At 40.8% G+C, this 17,009-nt stretch overlaps 1 protein-coding gene across 4 annotated transcripts in view; it reads left to right on the top strand.

Moving 5' to 3' along the window:
* The window catches only part of LOC132393135 (uncharacterized), a 156,070-nt gene that overhangs the window by 115,085 nt on the left and 23,976 nt on the right, over positions 1-17,009 (top strand). For all 4 annotated transcript variants that reach the window (XM_059968003.1, XM_059968004.1, XM_059968002.1 and 1 more), the window contains one exon: positions 3,623-3,791. In XM_059968003.1, coding sequence (XP_059823986.1) covers positions 3,623-3,791 — 169 coding nt within the window. The remainder of the gene's footprint in view (positions 1-3,622; positions 3,792-17,009) is intronic.

The following is a 17,009-nucleotide window of genomic DNA, read 5'->3' as shown; positions in this document are numbered from 1 at the left end:
GAAATTGGAGGAGAATTAGGCGAATTGGATCATCAAGTCTGCACCACACTCCATCATGGCTGATTTATTATCCTTCTCAACCCCATTCTCCTGTGGGCTCCCTGTAACCTATGACATCCTTACTAATCAAGAACCTAGCAACCTCTGCTTTAGATTCACCACCATCTGGCTAAGGAAATTTCTTCTCATCTCTGCTCTGAGGCTCTGCCCTCTGTTTCTAGTCTCCCCCACTGTAGGAAACATCCTCACAATGTTCACTCTATCTAAAGTCAAAGTAGATTTATTAGTGGGAGTTCTTGATGATCAATGCTGCTTTCCTGATTCCTCAACATTACTTGCCCCAACCCTTGTCTTTGTATCATCCACAATCTCAACCACAAGACCATCAATTTCATCATCCAAATCATTGACATACGGTATAGCATGAAAAAGGTGGTCCCACATTGACCCCTACAGAACACTAGTCACCAATAGTGAATCAGAAAAGGCCCCCTTTATTCCTACTCTTTGCCTCCTGCCTTTCAGCCATCCATGCTAATATTGTTCCTGTAATATCGTGGGCTCGTATTTGGTTTAACAGCCTCGTGTGGCTCCTTGTCTAAGGCTTTCTGAAAATCCAAGTAATCAATATACACTGGTTCTCCTTTGCCTATCCTGCCTGTTATTTCCTCAGAAGAATTCCAACAGATTTGTCAGGCAAGAATTCCCCTCAAGGAAACAAAACCAACTTTAGCCTATTTTATCATGTGCATCCAAGTACTCCTTTAACCTCATCCTTAATAATGGACTCCAGCGTCTTCCCAACCACTAAAGTCAGGCTAACAGGCCTGTAATTTCCTGTCTTTTGCCTTCATGTGAAATCTATGCTGAAACTACATGTTCCAGTAACAGCATATGGAGGAAGTGGATTATTATTAAGGAATTATATTTCTCCTTTGTCTTCCGGGTGGAGCAATTCAGCAAATACGTGTTTTGGTAACTTAGGTCGATGTTTGTTTTGCTGATCAATATTTTTAATTGACAAATCTCATAGCACGTCATGGTTTATGTCTGGTAAACAAAAAATATGAATTTAATTTCCTGTTGGACAGTACTGAGGATAGTTCTCAACAGTATGGCATGTTGCCTGTCGGCTGTCACTGCCTATCAGCGGCAGTGTAAAAGACCCTCTCCACTCATTATCAGCACCTGTCTTGAAAATTAACATCATTGTACTGGCAAGTAGTACCCTGCCAAGAAATACTATGTACTATAAACATGTATGATTCAGTTTCATTAGATTGGACATTACATCACACTAGTACTATGATATGAAAGCTTCCAGATCACTGCCGCAGAGCTAATATATAACCACCTGTTAAACTGTGATAAAGGAACATATAATTTTGGCATGTTACAAAATTAATTAGAAATATTTCCAATCAACCAATAATATGCATAAGTACCTAACCTCTGACGAAGTGATTACCTTAACTTTGATGCAGTTGACTGACAATTTCCAATGCTGACTAGCCATGTGTATGCTCTCCTCAGTGATTATAGTGCAGTCATAAACCTTATTTTGATCAATATTTCTAACATGGCCACACTAATGACAAGAACTGCTCGTGCAAGGTTATCATTTTCAGATTTCAGCCATTTTTGACCTTTTGTCATTTTTTTAAATATGATACTGATAAAATTCAATTCAACTTCAAAGCATATTTATTATCAAAGAATTTATAAATTAAACACCTTGAAATTTGTCTGCTTACAAGCAGCCACCAAGCAAGAGGCCTGAATAATCCAAAAACCAAAACCAAAAACTTCTCTCTGTTTGGCTGTCCATCGATTTTCAATGATGACTGAGGCCTGAACAAGGTTGTATGGAAGACCTGCAGTTGCCCATGCTGCAAGTCTCCCCTCTCCACGCCACCGATGTTGTCCAAGGGAAGGGCATTAGGACCCATACAACTTGGCACCGGTGTTGTCACAGAGCAATGTGTGGTTAAGTGCCTTGCTCAAGGACACAACACGCTGCCTCAGCTAAGGCTCAAAATAGTGACCTTCAGATCACTAGACTGACATCTTATCCTCTTGGCCATGTGCCACACAAACCAAAAACCAATGCACAGAGAAAGAGGGAGAGTGAAAAATCACATACCTGTATCATGCAAACAATAAAAGCAAGTCAACAGCATCTCAAACCAGACTGAGTCTTAGATCCACTGCTGGAGTCGGCCCACAGCCTCAGCACTGCAGAGAAAGGAATAAACATTTGTGGGAGAGTGTGCAAAATTAGCCCGACCCTCATCTCCATACCTGACAATCATGGTTCCAGTCTGTCTGGGAGATGTTTAAATTGTCCAAGCATTGAGCAGAGCCCGGCACCCTGATACGCCTGGACTACTCCACCCAAAGCCGTTCTCGATCTCCCCAAATTGGCTCGGTGCTTGGAACAAACCAACCTCACACCTGGGTTAGGTGGATGGGCATTGAAACTCTTCTGCATCGAAACCTCTCCAACTCACTCACTCCATTGTACAACAGCAGTAAACAAATGAATCTTTTACAAGCTAGTATCATAATTTTATTTTTACTGCTTCCAGGCTGTTCTAACTAAATGTCACTATTTTTAAATCCAGAATGCATGTAGAAATGTATTACAGGTATAGGGGAGATTTTACAACCACACTACTTGGCAACTTTATACTCAAGTTCTCAATATTATTTTTATTTGCACAGTTTGTCTTTTGCACACTGGCTGTTTGGTACTCTTTGTCTGTTTCTGTATGGTTTTTCATAAAATTCTGTTGTATTTCTTTCTTCCTGTAAACGCCTGCAAGAAAATGAATCTCCAGGTGGTGTGGTAGTGTAGCAGTTAGTGTAACCGCTATTATGCTAATGACCCAGGTTCAGTTCTGCTGTTGTCTGTGAGGAGCTTGTACATTCTCCCTGTGGCCTTGTGGGTTTCCAGTGAGTGCTCCAGTTTCCTCCCACATTCCAAAGACACATTTTGGAAGGCTAATTGGTCACATGGATGTGATTGGGTAGTGTGTGCTCATTGGGCCAGAAGGGTGTGTTAGTGTGTTACCGTGCTATATCTCTAAATAAAAATATATGGTAATATACATTTACTTTGAACTTGAGGGTCACAATCCTACACCTGATCATAGTAACAAGTGTCAGTTCAGAGTCAGCATGTAGGACTATAGCTTCAGTTTATGATCAAGTAATCAATAATAGGCAATACTCAAAGGAGAGAATCAATAAACTATGTGCAGACTCGAGGGGCCGAATGGTCTACTTCTGCACCTATTGTCTATTGTCTAAACGGGACCTTTCCTTGCAATATATAGAAGCTATATTGGATGTACCGCTCAGCTTTCCATTGCCTTATTGTTAAAAAAAAACAATTTGAAAAGGCACACCTTTGATAAGTGGCTTGTCATCAGAGGTCTAAGCCACTCATGAAGGGAGATCAACTGCCCACTAAGTGACAAATCTACCGCAGACCAATTTGACGGGGGGCACATGTTAAATTTTAAATATCTGGCACCTTGGTGTGTTTTTGTACTATCAGTCAATAGCTTTTGAGTTAATGGGTTGAGGAAACAATAATAATATTGAATTCTGTTATCAGGAAACAGGCTCAAACCAGAGAAGAGAATACCTGTCTGATGAAAAAGCATCAACTTCTTCCATCTCTCCATCTACCTCTGATTCTGCTGCAAATGGTCAACTTTGGTGGCTTTACCAGAATCCAACACCATTATCACCTGCTAAAAGTCAAAAAACTTATGAAAAATTAGGTAGGACTAATTTTTTAAGGCCTTGCATTTTTATAAAAAAATAGCCTGGTGACTGAATAGCTTTAATTTCTTGGCTCAATCAAAAAAGTACAAGTTTAAATTTCAGATCCAATTGTAACTTGGTTTTTCTCTCTCAATTTGAAACTGCATTGGCTATTTTCATTTGAGCTACTGTGTGTTAATGATGTGAGCTGCTATTTGTCTAAATATTGTCCTGCTGTGCAAATTGCCTTGCACCTATTTCTCATAGGTATTTTATAATGCTACATTTAGTTTGATAGTTATTTTAGGTCAATGTTGACCTTCTACCCAAATGGAGGGAACATGTGTGGTTATCAGCATCAAGGTGTGGTGACGGAGGGTGGGGAAGATAATCAAATCAGAAGTAAAATAAGGCATAACTTTAATAAAGAATGAAAAAGAACTCAAAATGGTATTTTATTATTGTTAATTACCTGTCTGATGCACCATCAATAACTCAGTCTGAGACGTAAGGCAAGATACTGGCTTTTATTGACTGGAAGAAGGAACAAGCAGTGAGTGACCACCATACTACATCCTGGAGACTGAGAGGTCGGGCTCAGGCCTTGTTCGCCTTTATACAGGGGTCTGTGGGAGGAGCCACAGGAGCAGTCTGTAGGGGCGTGTCCAGACAGGTATATGTAGTTCACCACATTCACCCCCACTTTGTTTTAAAAGAGTCCCCATGTGGCGAAGTTTCTTACAGGTTAAGTCTATCAGGTGGTCGATTCTGTCACTGCGATCTACGTAGCACCGGCTGTGATTGCACAGATGCCGGCGGTGGTGATTGCACAGGTGCCGGTGCCAGTGGTAGTGATTGCACAGGAGACGAAGGTTGTGCTGGTTCCAGCCCACTAAGCGTCAGTGATCCCTCACACATGTGCGAGGCGCCTGGTATATATGCGTACGAAACGCCCAGTATATGAGTGTCGTGAGGAGTCTGTGTAGGGCCTGGTGTGCGCGGTGTCACCTCGGGTACAGGGTTCATAGTTACCGGAGAGTGTTCAGGATAGTGGTCTGCTGCACCTGTGGGCGCCAGGTCGCGGACGGAGACCATGTCCTCCCGCCCATCAGGTAAGACCACGTAGGCATACTGGGGATTCGCATGTAGAAGGTGAACCCCCTCGACCAGCGGGGAGTATTTAGTACTCCTCACATGTCTCCGGAGCAGCACTGGCCCTGGGGACGTCAACCAAACTGGTAGAGTGGTCCCAGTGACAGACTTCCTGGGAAAAGAGAATAGGCGTTCGTGAGGGGTGGCATTGGTGGACGTACATAACAGAGAGCGGGTAGAGTGGAGTGCCTCAGGGAGGACCTCCTGCCATCGAGAGACCGGCAACCCTTTTGACTTAAGGGCTTAAAGTGTGGCCTTCCACACTGTGGCATTCTCCCTCTCCACCTGTCCATTTCCCCGGGGATTATAACTCGTGGTCCGACTAGTAGCAATCGGTTTTTATTGACTAGTAGAAGGAACAAGCAGTGAGTGACCACCATACTACATCCTGGAGACTGAGAGGCCGGGCTCAGGCCTTGATCGCCTTTATACAGGGGTCTGTGGGAGGAGCCACAGGAGCAGTCAGCAGGGGGTGTGTCCAGACAGGTATATGTAGTTCACCACGCTGACTAATTCACGTATAAACCAAACACTAGCCCAACTTCCCTTACTTAGTTGCTTGTATTAGCAGAGAAAGTTTTTTTGAGAATAATTTTTTGGGTGTGTGACTATGGTTACTTGCTACCTTATACATGCTCTCTGTGCCTTGTGATGTGTATGACTGTTCGTGATGTAGAAGATAAGAAATATGGGCAGGGGTAAGCCATCTGGCCCATCGAGCCTGCTCTGCCATTCAATATCATGGCTGATCTCTCCATGGACACATCTCCACCTACCTGCCTATTCCCCATAATCCTTAATTCCCCTTCTATGCAAAAATCTATCCAATCTTGTCTTAAGTATATCTACTGAGGTAGCATCCACAGCTTCATTGGGCAAAGAATTCCACAGATTCACCACTCTCTGGGAAAAGCAGTTCCTCCTCATCTCTGTCCTAAATCTTCTCCTCCAAATCTTGAAGCTATGTCCCCTAGTTCTAGTGTCACCTACCAGTGAAAACAACTATCCTGCCTCTATCCTACCTATCCCTTTCAAAATTTTATATGTTTCTATAAGATCTTCTCTGATTGTTCTGAATTCCAGTGAGTACAGTCCCAGGAAACTCAGTCTTTCCTCATAGTCTAACCCCCTTGTCTCTGGAATCAACCTGGTGAACCTCCTCTGCACTGCCTCCAAAGCCAGTATAACCTGCCTCAAATAAAGAGACCAGAACTGCACTCAGTATTCCAGATGTGGCCTCACCAGTGCCCTGTACAGTTGCAGCATAACCTCCCTGCTCTTAAATTCAATTCCTCCACCAATGAAGGCCAACATTCCATTTGCCTTCTTGATAGCCTACTACCCCTGCAAACCAACCTTTTGTGATTCATCCACAAGCACTCCCAAATCCTCTGCACAGCAGCATGCTGCAGTTTTTTACCATTTAAATAATAATGTGCTCTTTCATTTTTCCTTCCAAAGTGGATGATCTCGTATTTACCAATATTGTACTCCATCTGCCAGACCCTTGCCTACTCACTTATCTATATCTCCCTGCAGACTCTCCGTATCTTCTGCACAATTTGCTTTTCCACTCAACTTAGTATCATCAGCAAACTTGGATACACTACATTCGATCCCCTCTTCCAAATCATTTTGCACCTTGGCCCCAGAAGAATGCGGTTTCAATTGGCTTTATTCAAATGATGAATTTGAACTTGGTCTCTGCAGATCTTTACATAGAGAAGTTAATAGATTGTAGGTATATTTCAAATGGTTCGTTTAAAATTAGATTATGGTGCTGTTCATCATGAACTTCAAATACCTAGGTCATCTGCCCCTGGCAAATTAACAAATTTCTGTTTGTATTTTCCCCTCTTTAATCTCTCTCAATCATAATAACCAAATCTTCATGCATTCCCTGGAAACAGTATGGCTTAAAAAGTTGCAGATGGCTGTGTTTTTGCCAGTATTGCCACTAAAATATCTTGACTGGCACGAGAGAGGTTCAGCAAGTTATTTAATGGTATAGAACCTGTGAACAGACTGGCTGATGGAATTTAATGATAAGCATTGTCAAGTAGTAAATAGGATTCAAGGCAAGTGAATTATATGACAAAGTTCATTAGATTGTGTCTGCAAGGTGAGAGAATTTTGATGCCAGTCAAAGACACTAAACTACTTTCTGGTAAAAATTCAGGGTGAAAATCATAGGGTTAGGGATTTAATTACTGATCATTTGGCTTCCTAGCTAAGACCCAGCACCACTGAGTGACCAGTCTAAAGGTATCACTTCCAATTCCAGTTAATGTTAGAGTAAAGTAAATTGTCCCTTTATTCCATCCAAACATGTGACTGATATTCTGGTACATTTTTCCATGGAGTCAGTTTTGGGAGTTTAAACTGTATTGAAGTGTGGCAATCCACTCTTCCTCTGATCATATCACAGTGGGGAAATTAAGGAACTATTCATTGAACTGTTCAGTTTGATCTGGGATGTCTTTACTAGGATCTGCCTCTATCTTATCCAAAGTTCAGCCTGTTCATGACTGAAAAATATCAGTCTCAGTCTTGGCATTTATTTTTAATATACCTTGAATAGGTTTCAAGAGAATTTGCTCCAGATTTCGGTCCTTTGTAAAAGTAGTAATATTTCCTGATGTGATCTTTGAATGGATCAGCTCTAATTTTACGATTATACCACATTACTTTGTGATTCCTCACTAGAAGAAATAGTTTCTCAATGTCATAGTCTTAGAGCACTGCAACACAGAAACAGGCCCTTCTGCCCATTTAATCCATGCCAAACTGTTACTCTACTTAGTCCCATTGACCTGCACCTGGATCATAGCCCTCCATACCCTTCCCATCCATGTACCTGTCCAAACTTCGCTTAAGTGTTGCAATCAAAAATGCATCTACTTGCTTCTGGTGCCAGCTCAATCCACACTCACACCACCCTTAAATATTTCACCTTTCACCCTTAACTTGTGACCTGTAGTTCTAGTCTCACTCAATTTCAGTGGGAAAATCCTGCACCTATCATTTTCTAGCTTGTACTCCTTCCCCTTCCCCCACCCTTTTATTCTGGCATCTTCCCCTTTCTTTTCCAGTCCTGATAAATGGTCTTGGCACAAAATGTCGATTGTTAATTCATTCCATCAATGCTGCCTGATCTGCTGAGATCCCCCAGCATTTTGTGTGTGTTGCTTTGTACTTACAGCATCTGCAGAATCTCTTGTATTAATGAAATTTAGTTTGTTGATTTTGTGTGTAAATGTTAAATGACTAATTATCCCCAGTGTTTTTACCTTTGTGCATAAACTGATACATAATACTGCCAAGAATCAATAATCGCAGTAGAAATATAGATTGTGGCTTCAGCTGCATTGGATTGGTAATTTAATCAGGGAAGTTTCAATTTTCCTTACCAAACCATTAACATAGAACAGTACAGCACGGGGTAGCCTTACAGCCCACGATACTGTGGGAAATTAATGAAATTAGTAAATAAATGCCTAGCTAAAGTAATCCTTTCTGCTTACAATGTCCATTTCCTGCACAGTCATGTCCCGAAGTGTCTCCTGAACACCTGTTATATTTGCCTTCACCCCTACCCTTGGCAGTGCATTACAGGCAACCACTACCGTGTCAAAAAAAAACTTGCCCCCTCTCACTTTAATTACGTGCACTCTGATATTAGACACTTCGACCCAGGAGAAAAGATACTGGCTGTCTACTCTATCTATGCCTCTTAAAATCTCATAAGCCTGTATAAGATCTCCCCTCAGCCACTACATAAAAACAACCCAAGTTTGTCCAACTTCTCCTTATAGCACATGCCCTTTAATCCAGTCAGCATCCTGGTAAACTACTCCTGGTACCCTCTACGAAGCCTTGATATTCTTCCTACAATGGGGTGACTAGAACTCTATGCAATACTCCAGATGTAGCCTAACCAGAGTTTTCTAAAGCTGCAATGTAACTTCCCAACTCTTGAACTCAGTTCCTCAGCTAATAAAAGCAAACATACTGTATGGTTGCCCTACCACCTTTCGACCTCTACAGCCATTTTCAAGAAGTTATGGATGTTGGACCTCAAGATTCCTCTATACATAAATATTATTAAGGGTCTTGCCATTAACAGTGTACTGCCACTTTATATTTGATCTCCCAAAGTGCAATAATCCACATTTAGCTAAGTTAAACTGCATCTGCCGCAACTGATCTACATGCAGTGGCTACTTTATTAGGTACACCTGTACTCCTGCTCGTTAATGCAAATATCTTATTAGTTACTCACGTGGCAGCAACTTAGTGCATAAAAGCATGCAGACATAGTCAAAAAGTTCAATTGTTGTTCAGACCAAACATCAGAATGGGGAAGAAATGTGATCTAAGTCACTTTGACTATGGAATGATTGTTGGTGCCAGACAGGGTGGTTTGAGTATCTCAGAAACTGCTGATCTGGAATTTTTACACAAAACAGTCTTTGGAGTTTACAGAGAATGGTGCGAAAAACATCCTGTGAGTGCCAGTTCTAAGGACAACAGCACCTTGTTAATGAGAGAAGTCAAAAGAGAATGGCAGACTGGTTCAAGCTGACAAAAAGGCAACAGTAACTCGAATAACCATGCATTACAACAGTGGTGTGCAGAAAAGTATCTCTGAACGCACAACACGTCAAATCTTGAAGTGGCTGAACTGCAGCAGTAGAGGACCACGAACGTACGCATGGTAGCCACTTTATTGGGTACAGGGTGTATATTCTGCTCTATCCTTTGGCTGTCATCTACGCTACCCACAGTTACTGTAATTGTACTATCATCTGCAAACTTATTAACTCATCCATCCAAATCCAGGTCATTTATACATGTATATCACAAACAGCAGAGGTCTCCTAACAGACCTCCAGCCAGAATAAGTCCCATTAACCATGACCATCCGGTGCATTTTAATCATCTGGATAAGACTCCCATGAGGGACCTTGTCGAACATCTCATTAAAACCATGCAAATACCATCCATACCTCTACCTTTATCAATCACTTTCATCAGCTTCTCAAAAAAAAGCTCAAATTAGTAAGACACAACCAGCCCTGGACACATCAATTTGACTTCCCAATTGGAAGCACAGGAAGTTATTTCCCAATTGCTTATAAATCCTACCCCTAAGAATCTTCTCCAGTAGATTCCCTATCAGTGATGTGAGACACAGTGATCTGTAGTTTCCAGAATAATCCGTTTCCCTTCTTGAATAATGAAACATTAGCTGCTTGCCAGTCCTCCAGGACTTTGCCACTAGCTTGAGAGGCCTCAAAGATATTGCTCTATGCTGCAACAACCTTATCTCTGTCCTCTGTCATTAACCTGGGATGTATTCCATCAGACCCCAGGGACTTATCCACCTTAATGTTCTTTAAGAGACCCCATGTTTCCTCATCTTTTATCTTGAAATGCCCTAGCAAATTAGTACAGTCCACCTTCATCTCCATTTTCCACATCCTTCTCTTTAGTAAATATCGATTTCAAGATACTCATTTTGGACCTCACCCACATTCTCCAATCATATATTATCCTCCTTTATCCTTAAGTGGTCCCACCCACTCCTCCTCTTGCTCTTGATATATGTATAGAAAGATATATGCGTACTTTGTATGTATGATGTATGTATACTTTGAGATTCTCTTTGATCCTACTTGCCAAGGACTTCTCATGGCTCCTCCTTATTTTCCTATTTCTCTTCGATTTCTTTTTCCAAGCTTCTTAATGATCAAGGGTTGTATATGAGTTTAGTTTCCTATATATTCCTTACATTTGCTTTCTTCTTTTTTGACTGAATTCACCACCACTTTCCACATCCAGTGTTCCCTTAACTTGCCATCCTGCTTCATACCTGTCCTGTACTCTAAACAGTAGATCTTTAAAGAGCCTCCACATGTCAGGTGTGCGCTTGCCCAAAAACAGTTGTGCCCAACCTATCACCCTAGTTTCTACCCAATATTCTTATAATTTGCTCTGCTCTAATTTAACACTCTGCTGCAAGGTGCTTACTTAAGTTTTAAGATAAGGATTTGTGATCACTGTTCCCTAAACTTGTTCTCCCACTGAGAAGTCAGTCACCCACCCAGGCTCCTTACCCAATGCCAGTTCCAGCATTGCATTTCCTCTTGTTGAACTATCTACATGTTGATTTAAGAAATACTCCTGGATGCACTTTACAAAATTTGTGCTATCTAAACCTCTTGCACTAATGATGCCCCAATCTGTATCAGGGAAACTGAAGTCACCCACAACAACAGTCCTTTTGCTTTTATATCAAAAGATATAAGAGATTCTGCGGATGTTGGAAATCCTGTGTAATACACACAAAACACTGGAGAAATTCCGTCCTAATGAAGGGTCTCAGCATGAAATGTCGACTCTTTATTCCTTTCCGTTGGTGCCACCTGATCTTCTGATTTCGTCCATAATTTTGTGTGTTTTTATGCCTTTCCATAATCCCTGCCCTGCTGAGTCCTTAATGTCTGCTAAATGTCTGCAGGGAGTCTTCAGCATTGGCAGCATGTGATGGCAAGTTGATTTGAGAGTCAGTTGTCACAGTTATGTAAAAGGTGATTGCTCGCTAAACCGAGCAAAGAAGGTGAGAGTGAATACATTGCAAGGTAATCCTTTTCAAAAATATCGCAAATGCTAGGAAGACACCATTGAACCATCTATTCTAACATCTACCCAGAAATTACTTCAGTGTTCTTTGTCACAGACGGGCAGCTGAATTATCTTTAATTCTGCTCTGATATATTTGTTTTTTCATTATAACATTACTCTCAGGGGATTGTTTTAATATTTATGCAGACATACAATTATATTATTTTAACATAATCCTATTTTATATGGCTATAATATGATCATGGGTCGCTGCTGTAGAAGGGCATGTTGGCATATAGAAATACAGAGAAAAATCCACAAATCCACCTCTATATGAAGGAAAAAGTTAATATTGACAGCACTCCACTCTTTGGGTGGGGACAGTAATAGAAAGCTCATTAGATGCTGATCTGGAGCAGGATCTAATCTCTTCAAACATTAACCTACTTGGACTGTTATCAATTAGTATGATTCACTAATTAATTTCTCTTCCTCTTCTCTGCTAGAGATGCTTAAGACAATCATTCAGGCATCTGGATGTGCCTTTACCAGTCTATTCATTTTGAATATTCTCTCAGCACTACCATTTTTTTAAAGCTCATTACCCATTTTTTTAAATGGGAAAAGGCTGCTTTAAAAGGCCCATAGGAGTTTTGTACAAATACATTGAACAGGGTATTGCCAAATGAAATTTGATTCCCTTGTCTAGATTTGCATATTGTTAATAGGATACACTTTTAGTAATTGGAAGCAAAATTCTGCACCAGAATGTTTGGCCTCCTCTGAACATTTGACTTGACTTAAGTCTATGATCTAATCTGTTTTGTAGGTTTCCTCCGCTATCCGAAAGTAGAGTGTTCCTATGAAACCTTTTGTAAGCCGAAATGGCGTAAAGCGAAGAAGCAGTTACCATTGATTTATATGGGAAAAATTTTTGAGCGTTCCCAGACCCAGAAAAAAACCTACCAAATCATACCAAATAGCACATAAAACTTAAAATAGCACTAACATATAGCAAAAGCAGGAATGATATGCTAAATACACAGCTGATATAAAGTAGAAATAATGCATGTACAGTGTAGTTTCACTTATCAGAATCAGGAAGATTCAGCCAAAACCAATTTGTAGAAAAAAATCGGCACGTACACGCATGCGCACACACCTGCCCGTGCAATGCTTCACAGTCATGGTAGTCTTTCTCAGGGTAAACACAAGCTTAAAGCGGGCGCCTTTCTCCGTAAGAGCGAAAATCCTCTTTGGATTTCTTTCGGTTAGCGGAAACGAGTTCTAATGTAGGTCTTTCATAAAAACAAAGTGGTGTAAAGCGGGGGACCCGTATTGCACCATGAATTGTATTTATCCATTGAACTAAGAAGACCGTCCTGTAGTTGAAAAAAAGGTCATCCAAAATAGGAGATGTAATCAGAGGAAGAATGTGTTGACTTTTGTAGAAATAGGCCACTGAGGTAACAACTTCACTTATCTTTGTTTCCCTTGGTTAGATTTCTTTTTTTGAACACAATGAATTTGATCTTTGAAGCACTTCTGTGAACTGTACCTTTGCAAGCAGGATCATATGGTTAGCAATCTGCTCACCTTCCTCCAGTTCTCCCAAGGGTGTCAGGCCAGGTAACATGGAAAATAATAAAGTATTAGAACAACTAACTAGCCTACCATTAAATTCCATAAAATGATGTAGAGTGAGGAAAATGTTAAAAATCTAAATGAGAAAGTGAAGAGTTGATGCTATCAAGGCTGTAATCAAGATGGGTAGTTCAGATTGCAGGAAACCACCAGTGGTTCAAAATTATTATTTTCCACTTCATTTCTGAACTTGAAGCTGTAGCAAGAATGGCGGTGAAAAATGATAGGGAGGGTTACCATTAGCTGTTAACTCTGCTGCTATGCCATTCTTCACTGCTGCCCAAAACACCCTTGACGAAAAGGTGTCAGCCAGATTAGAAGAGGAGGTGATATTACACTGATAGCTAATATTCGGTGCTTTCTTTTAAAACACATATGCTATATATATTGACCTATGTATTGGTTAGGCACAGGAGTACATTCAGCCGGAGACTTATTCCACCGAGATGTAACACTGAGTGTCATAGGAAGTCATTCCTGCCTGTGGCCATCAACCTTCACAACTCCTCCCTTGGAGTGTCAGACACCCTGAGTCCTGGACTTATTTCCACTTGGCATAATTTACATATTATTATTTAATTATTTATGGTTTTATTTTGCTATATTTCTACACTATTTTTAGTTGGTGCGACTGTAACAAAACCCAACTTCCCTCAGGATCAATAAAGTATGTCTTTTCGATCTCAATTTCAATCAGTCTGCTCCGCCTCTAGCTCAAATATTAAATTTACCACCCAGGATGATTATTGAAATATATACACATACACAAATTGGTATTAAATAGACAAATCCGTTGTTTAATACTGCTCAGTCAATTGTGGGTGATCCAATTTTAACTTAAACTTTGCCTTCCATTTTACCCACAGAACCTCACTTTCTTGCTTATCAAGAACTTAATTGCCTCCAATTTCAAGTTTTTCCATCCACCATCTTTTGAGGAAAGGAGTTCCCAGAACTCCTGACCCTTTAAGGTAAAGAGCAGAGTCTTACAGATATTGATCGTAGAAGAGTTATTTTCTCATCAGAATTTTTAGCTGATAGTCAGATATAGTAGTTTAGGGACTTTATTGGCCTCAGAGAATAAAGTCCACCAGATAGCAGCTGTTTTATCTCTTCACACTCCTCACCCCTTTCCCCACCTTGCTCCATCTATATTTTTCTCCCCTCTCCTATTTTTCCAGTCTTTCTTTATCTGCTTCTATTATTCAACTGCCAGTCTCCCAACTCCCAAAGGGGTCTACGGATCCCTTGCTTAATGTTATTGGTCCATAGCATAAAAAAGGTTGGGAACCCCTGAATTATACTGATCCAACTTTATTCTCCCTTCAGCTCCTCCTAGATTACACCTCTCACCTACACATTGGGGTAAATTTACAAAGCAAATCAAATTGCCAGATAGGAACAGGCAGAGGAAAACTGAACAGGGAGATCATGCAAATTCCACACAGACAGCTCAAAGAGATCAGGTTTGAACCTGGTTCACTAGAGCTGTAAAGTAACAGTTCTGTCTGTGTCGCGTGCCTGTGAAAGGAAGACCAGGGAAAACACAGGATTGGACACTGGGGAGAGAATTGGACATGAAATAAACAACCAAGAAGCAACAGCATGTTAAGTGTAGCCAGAACATTAAAACTTGAAATACATTCTAATTTAAAAGACAACAAAAAATAAACAGCTAGAGAGTGACAAATAATAAACAGCTAATGACATTTTGGAGGCGAGGGGGCAGAGAGAATGAGGTGACAAAATTATCCCTGGCTCTAAAAACTTTAATATGTCAATTGTGCAGTTTAGACTGATTGAGGACTACTGTCTGCAGTGAACATAGGACCATAAGATATAGGAGCCAAATTAGGCCATGGAGTCTGCTCCACCATTTCATCATGGCTGATCCATTTTCCCTCTCAGCCCCAATCTCCTGTCAATGCATTGATACATTGACATCCATTAACCACCTTTTTCCTGTGTAAGTAAAATGACCATATCATTTCTGACAAAGAATTTAAGAATTTTATGTTGAAGTTGTATAAGACATTGGTGAGACATAACTTGGAGTATTGTCTGCAATTCTGGTCACCTACAGGAGAGATTGATAAGATTGAAAGAGTACAGAGAAAATATACAAGAAAGTTGCTAGGGATTCAGGACCTGGATTATAGGAAAAGATTAACTTGGTTAGGACTTTATTTCTTGGCGTGTTGGAGAATGAGGGGAGATTTGACAGAAGTATACTGAAATTATGAGGGGTATAGATAGAATAAATGTAAGCAGGTTTTTTCCACTGACACGAACAAATCTGCAGATGCTGGAGGTCCAAAGTGACGCACACAAAATGCTGGAGGACCTCAGCAGGCCAGTCAGCATCTATAGAAAATAGTAAACAGTTGATGTTTCGGGCTGAAAAGGGGCGGCCCATCATCTCCCTCTGGTGGTGCTTCTTCTATGGTCTTTGACCCTCTCCCATCAGATTTCCTCCTTCTCCAACCCTTTATCTCTTTCACCAGTCAACTTCCCAGCTCTCTCTCTCCCCCTCCCTCCCAGTTTCTCCTATCACCTACCACCTTGTACTTCTTCCTCCTCTCTCCCCACCTTCTTACTCTGACTTTTCCTCTTTCTTTCCAGTCCTGATGAAGAGTCTTGGCCTGAAACATCTCTTTTTCCACTGAGGTTGGGTGAGACTGGAACTAGAGGTCATAGGTTAAGGGTGAAAAAGTGAAATACTCAAGGGGAACCTGAGGGGGATTTCTCCACTCAGAAACTGGTGAGTGTGAAATGAGCTGCCAGTGGAAGTGATGGATACGAGTTTGATTTCAATATTTGAGAGATTTGGATAAGAACATGGATGGGAAGGGTATGGGGGCACTGGTCCAGTTGCAGGTTGATGGGACTGGGTATAACGGAATGTTCTAGATGGGCCGAAGGGTCTTCTCTGCTGTATTGCTCTATGAGTTGGGAGATGATTATTAATCCAGTAAGCTGATACAAGCAGTTATTTTTCTAACTAACGCTGCTGAATTCTCACTTATATTGACTATTGCTAATCACTGTAACCATCTGTGACACAAAATTTTATATTCCTACCAAAATGCACCATATTATTTTTAATGTTACCCTTACTTGTGAAATAGCCTTGTACCTTAATCCTCAGGAGGAAAGGTTTGTGAATTTAGCAATTGCCTAATAAAAGGAAATAGTGCAAATGATGGAATTCTGAAATAAAAAGAACATAAAATGCTGGAAAAACTTGGGAGGTAAGGTAGTGTCTATAAGAAAGAGAAATAGTGTTAAAGTTTCAGGTCCAAGACCGTTTGTCCGTTTTCAGTTTGCAAAGCAGCTGGGAGAAGGATGGGTGGATCAAAGGATTGATGAGGTGAGACTAAATGGCTTAACATGACAATTAGAAGCAGATAACAGCTCTTTATAACTATGTACAAAATGCTGGAAGAACTCCATCAGGCAACATCTATGGAAAAGAGTAAATAGTCTATGTTTCGGGCCGAGGCCCTTCATCAGGACTGGTCTTTACAGCTACACCTCTTCATATTATGTATTGCTAGTAAGAGTGCTGTGAGACAGCCCCATTACTAACACACAACCCAGGTAGAGCAGCATATGTTCAAGCAACATTTACATCTGACAATAAACAGACATCATTCAGGCCATCAGACAGCAAATTCCAGATCAAGATGCAAGATAAAAGAACTATAATAATACTGTAGGGTAATGTGATTGGTGGACGCGTACATAGTTCACTGCCACCGACATTGAGTTGGGGTTCACTCTAAAAGGCTGGTCTGCATGATGATGTAATT

Source organism: Hypanus sabinus, chromosome 4, assembly GCF_030144855.1.
Source record: "Hypanus sabinus isolate sHypSab1 chromosome 4, sHypSab1.hap1, whole genome shotgun sequence".
In the NCBI taxonomy this organism is placed as follows: Eukaryota; Metazoa; Chordata; class Chondrichthyes; order Myliobatiformes; family Dasyatidae; genus Hypanus; species Hypanus sabinus.
Note: the sequence above shows the minus strand (reverse complement) of the source record. Positions and strands in the feature narration are given on the sequence as shown.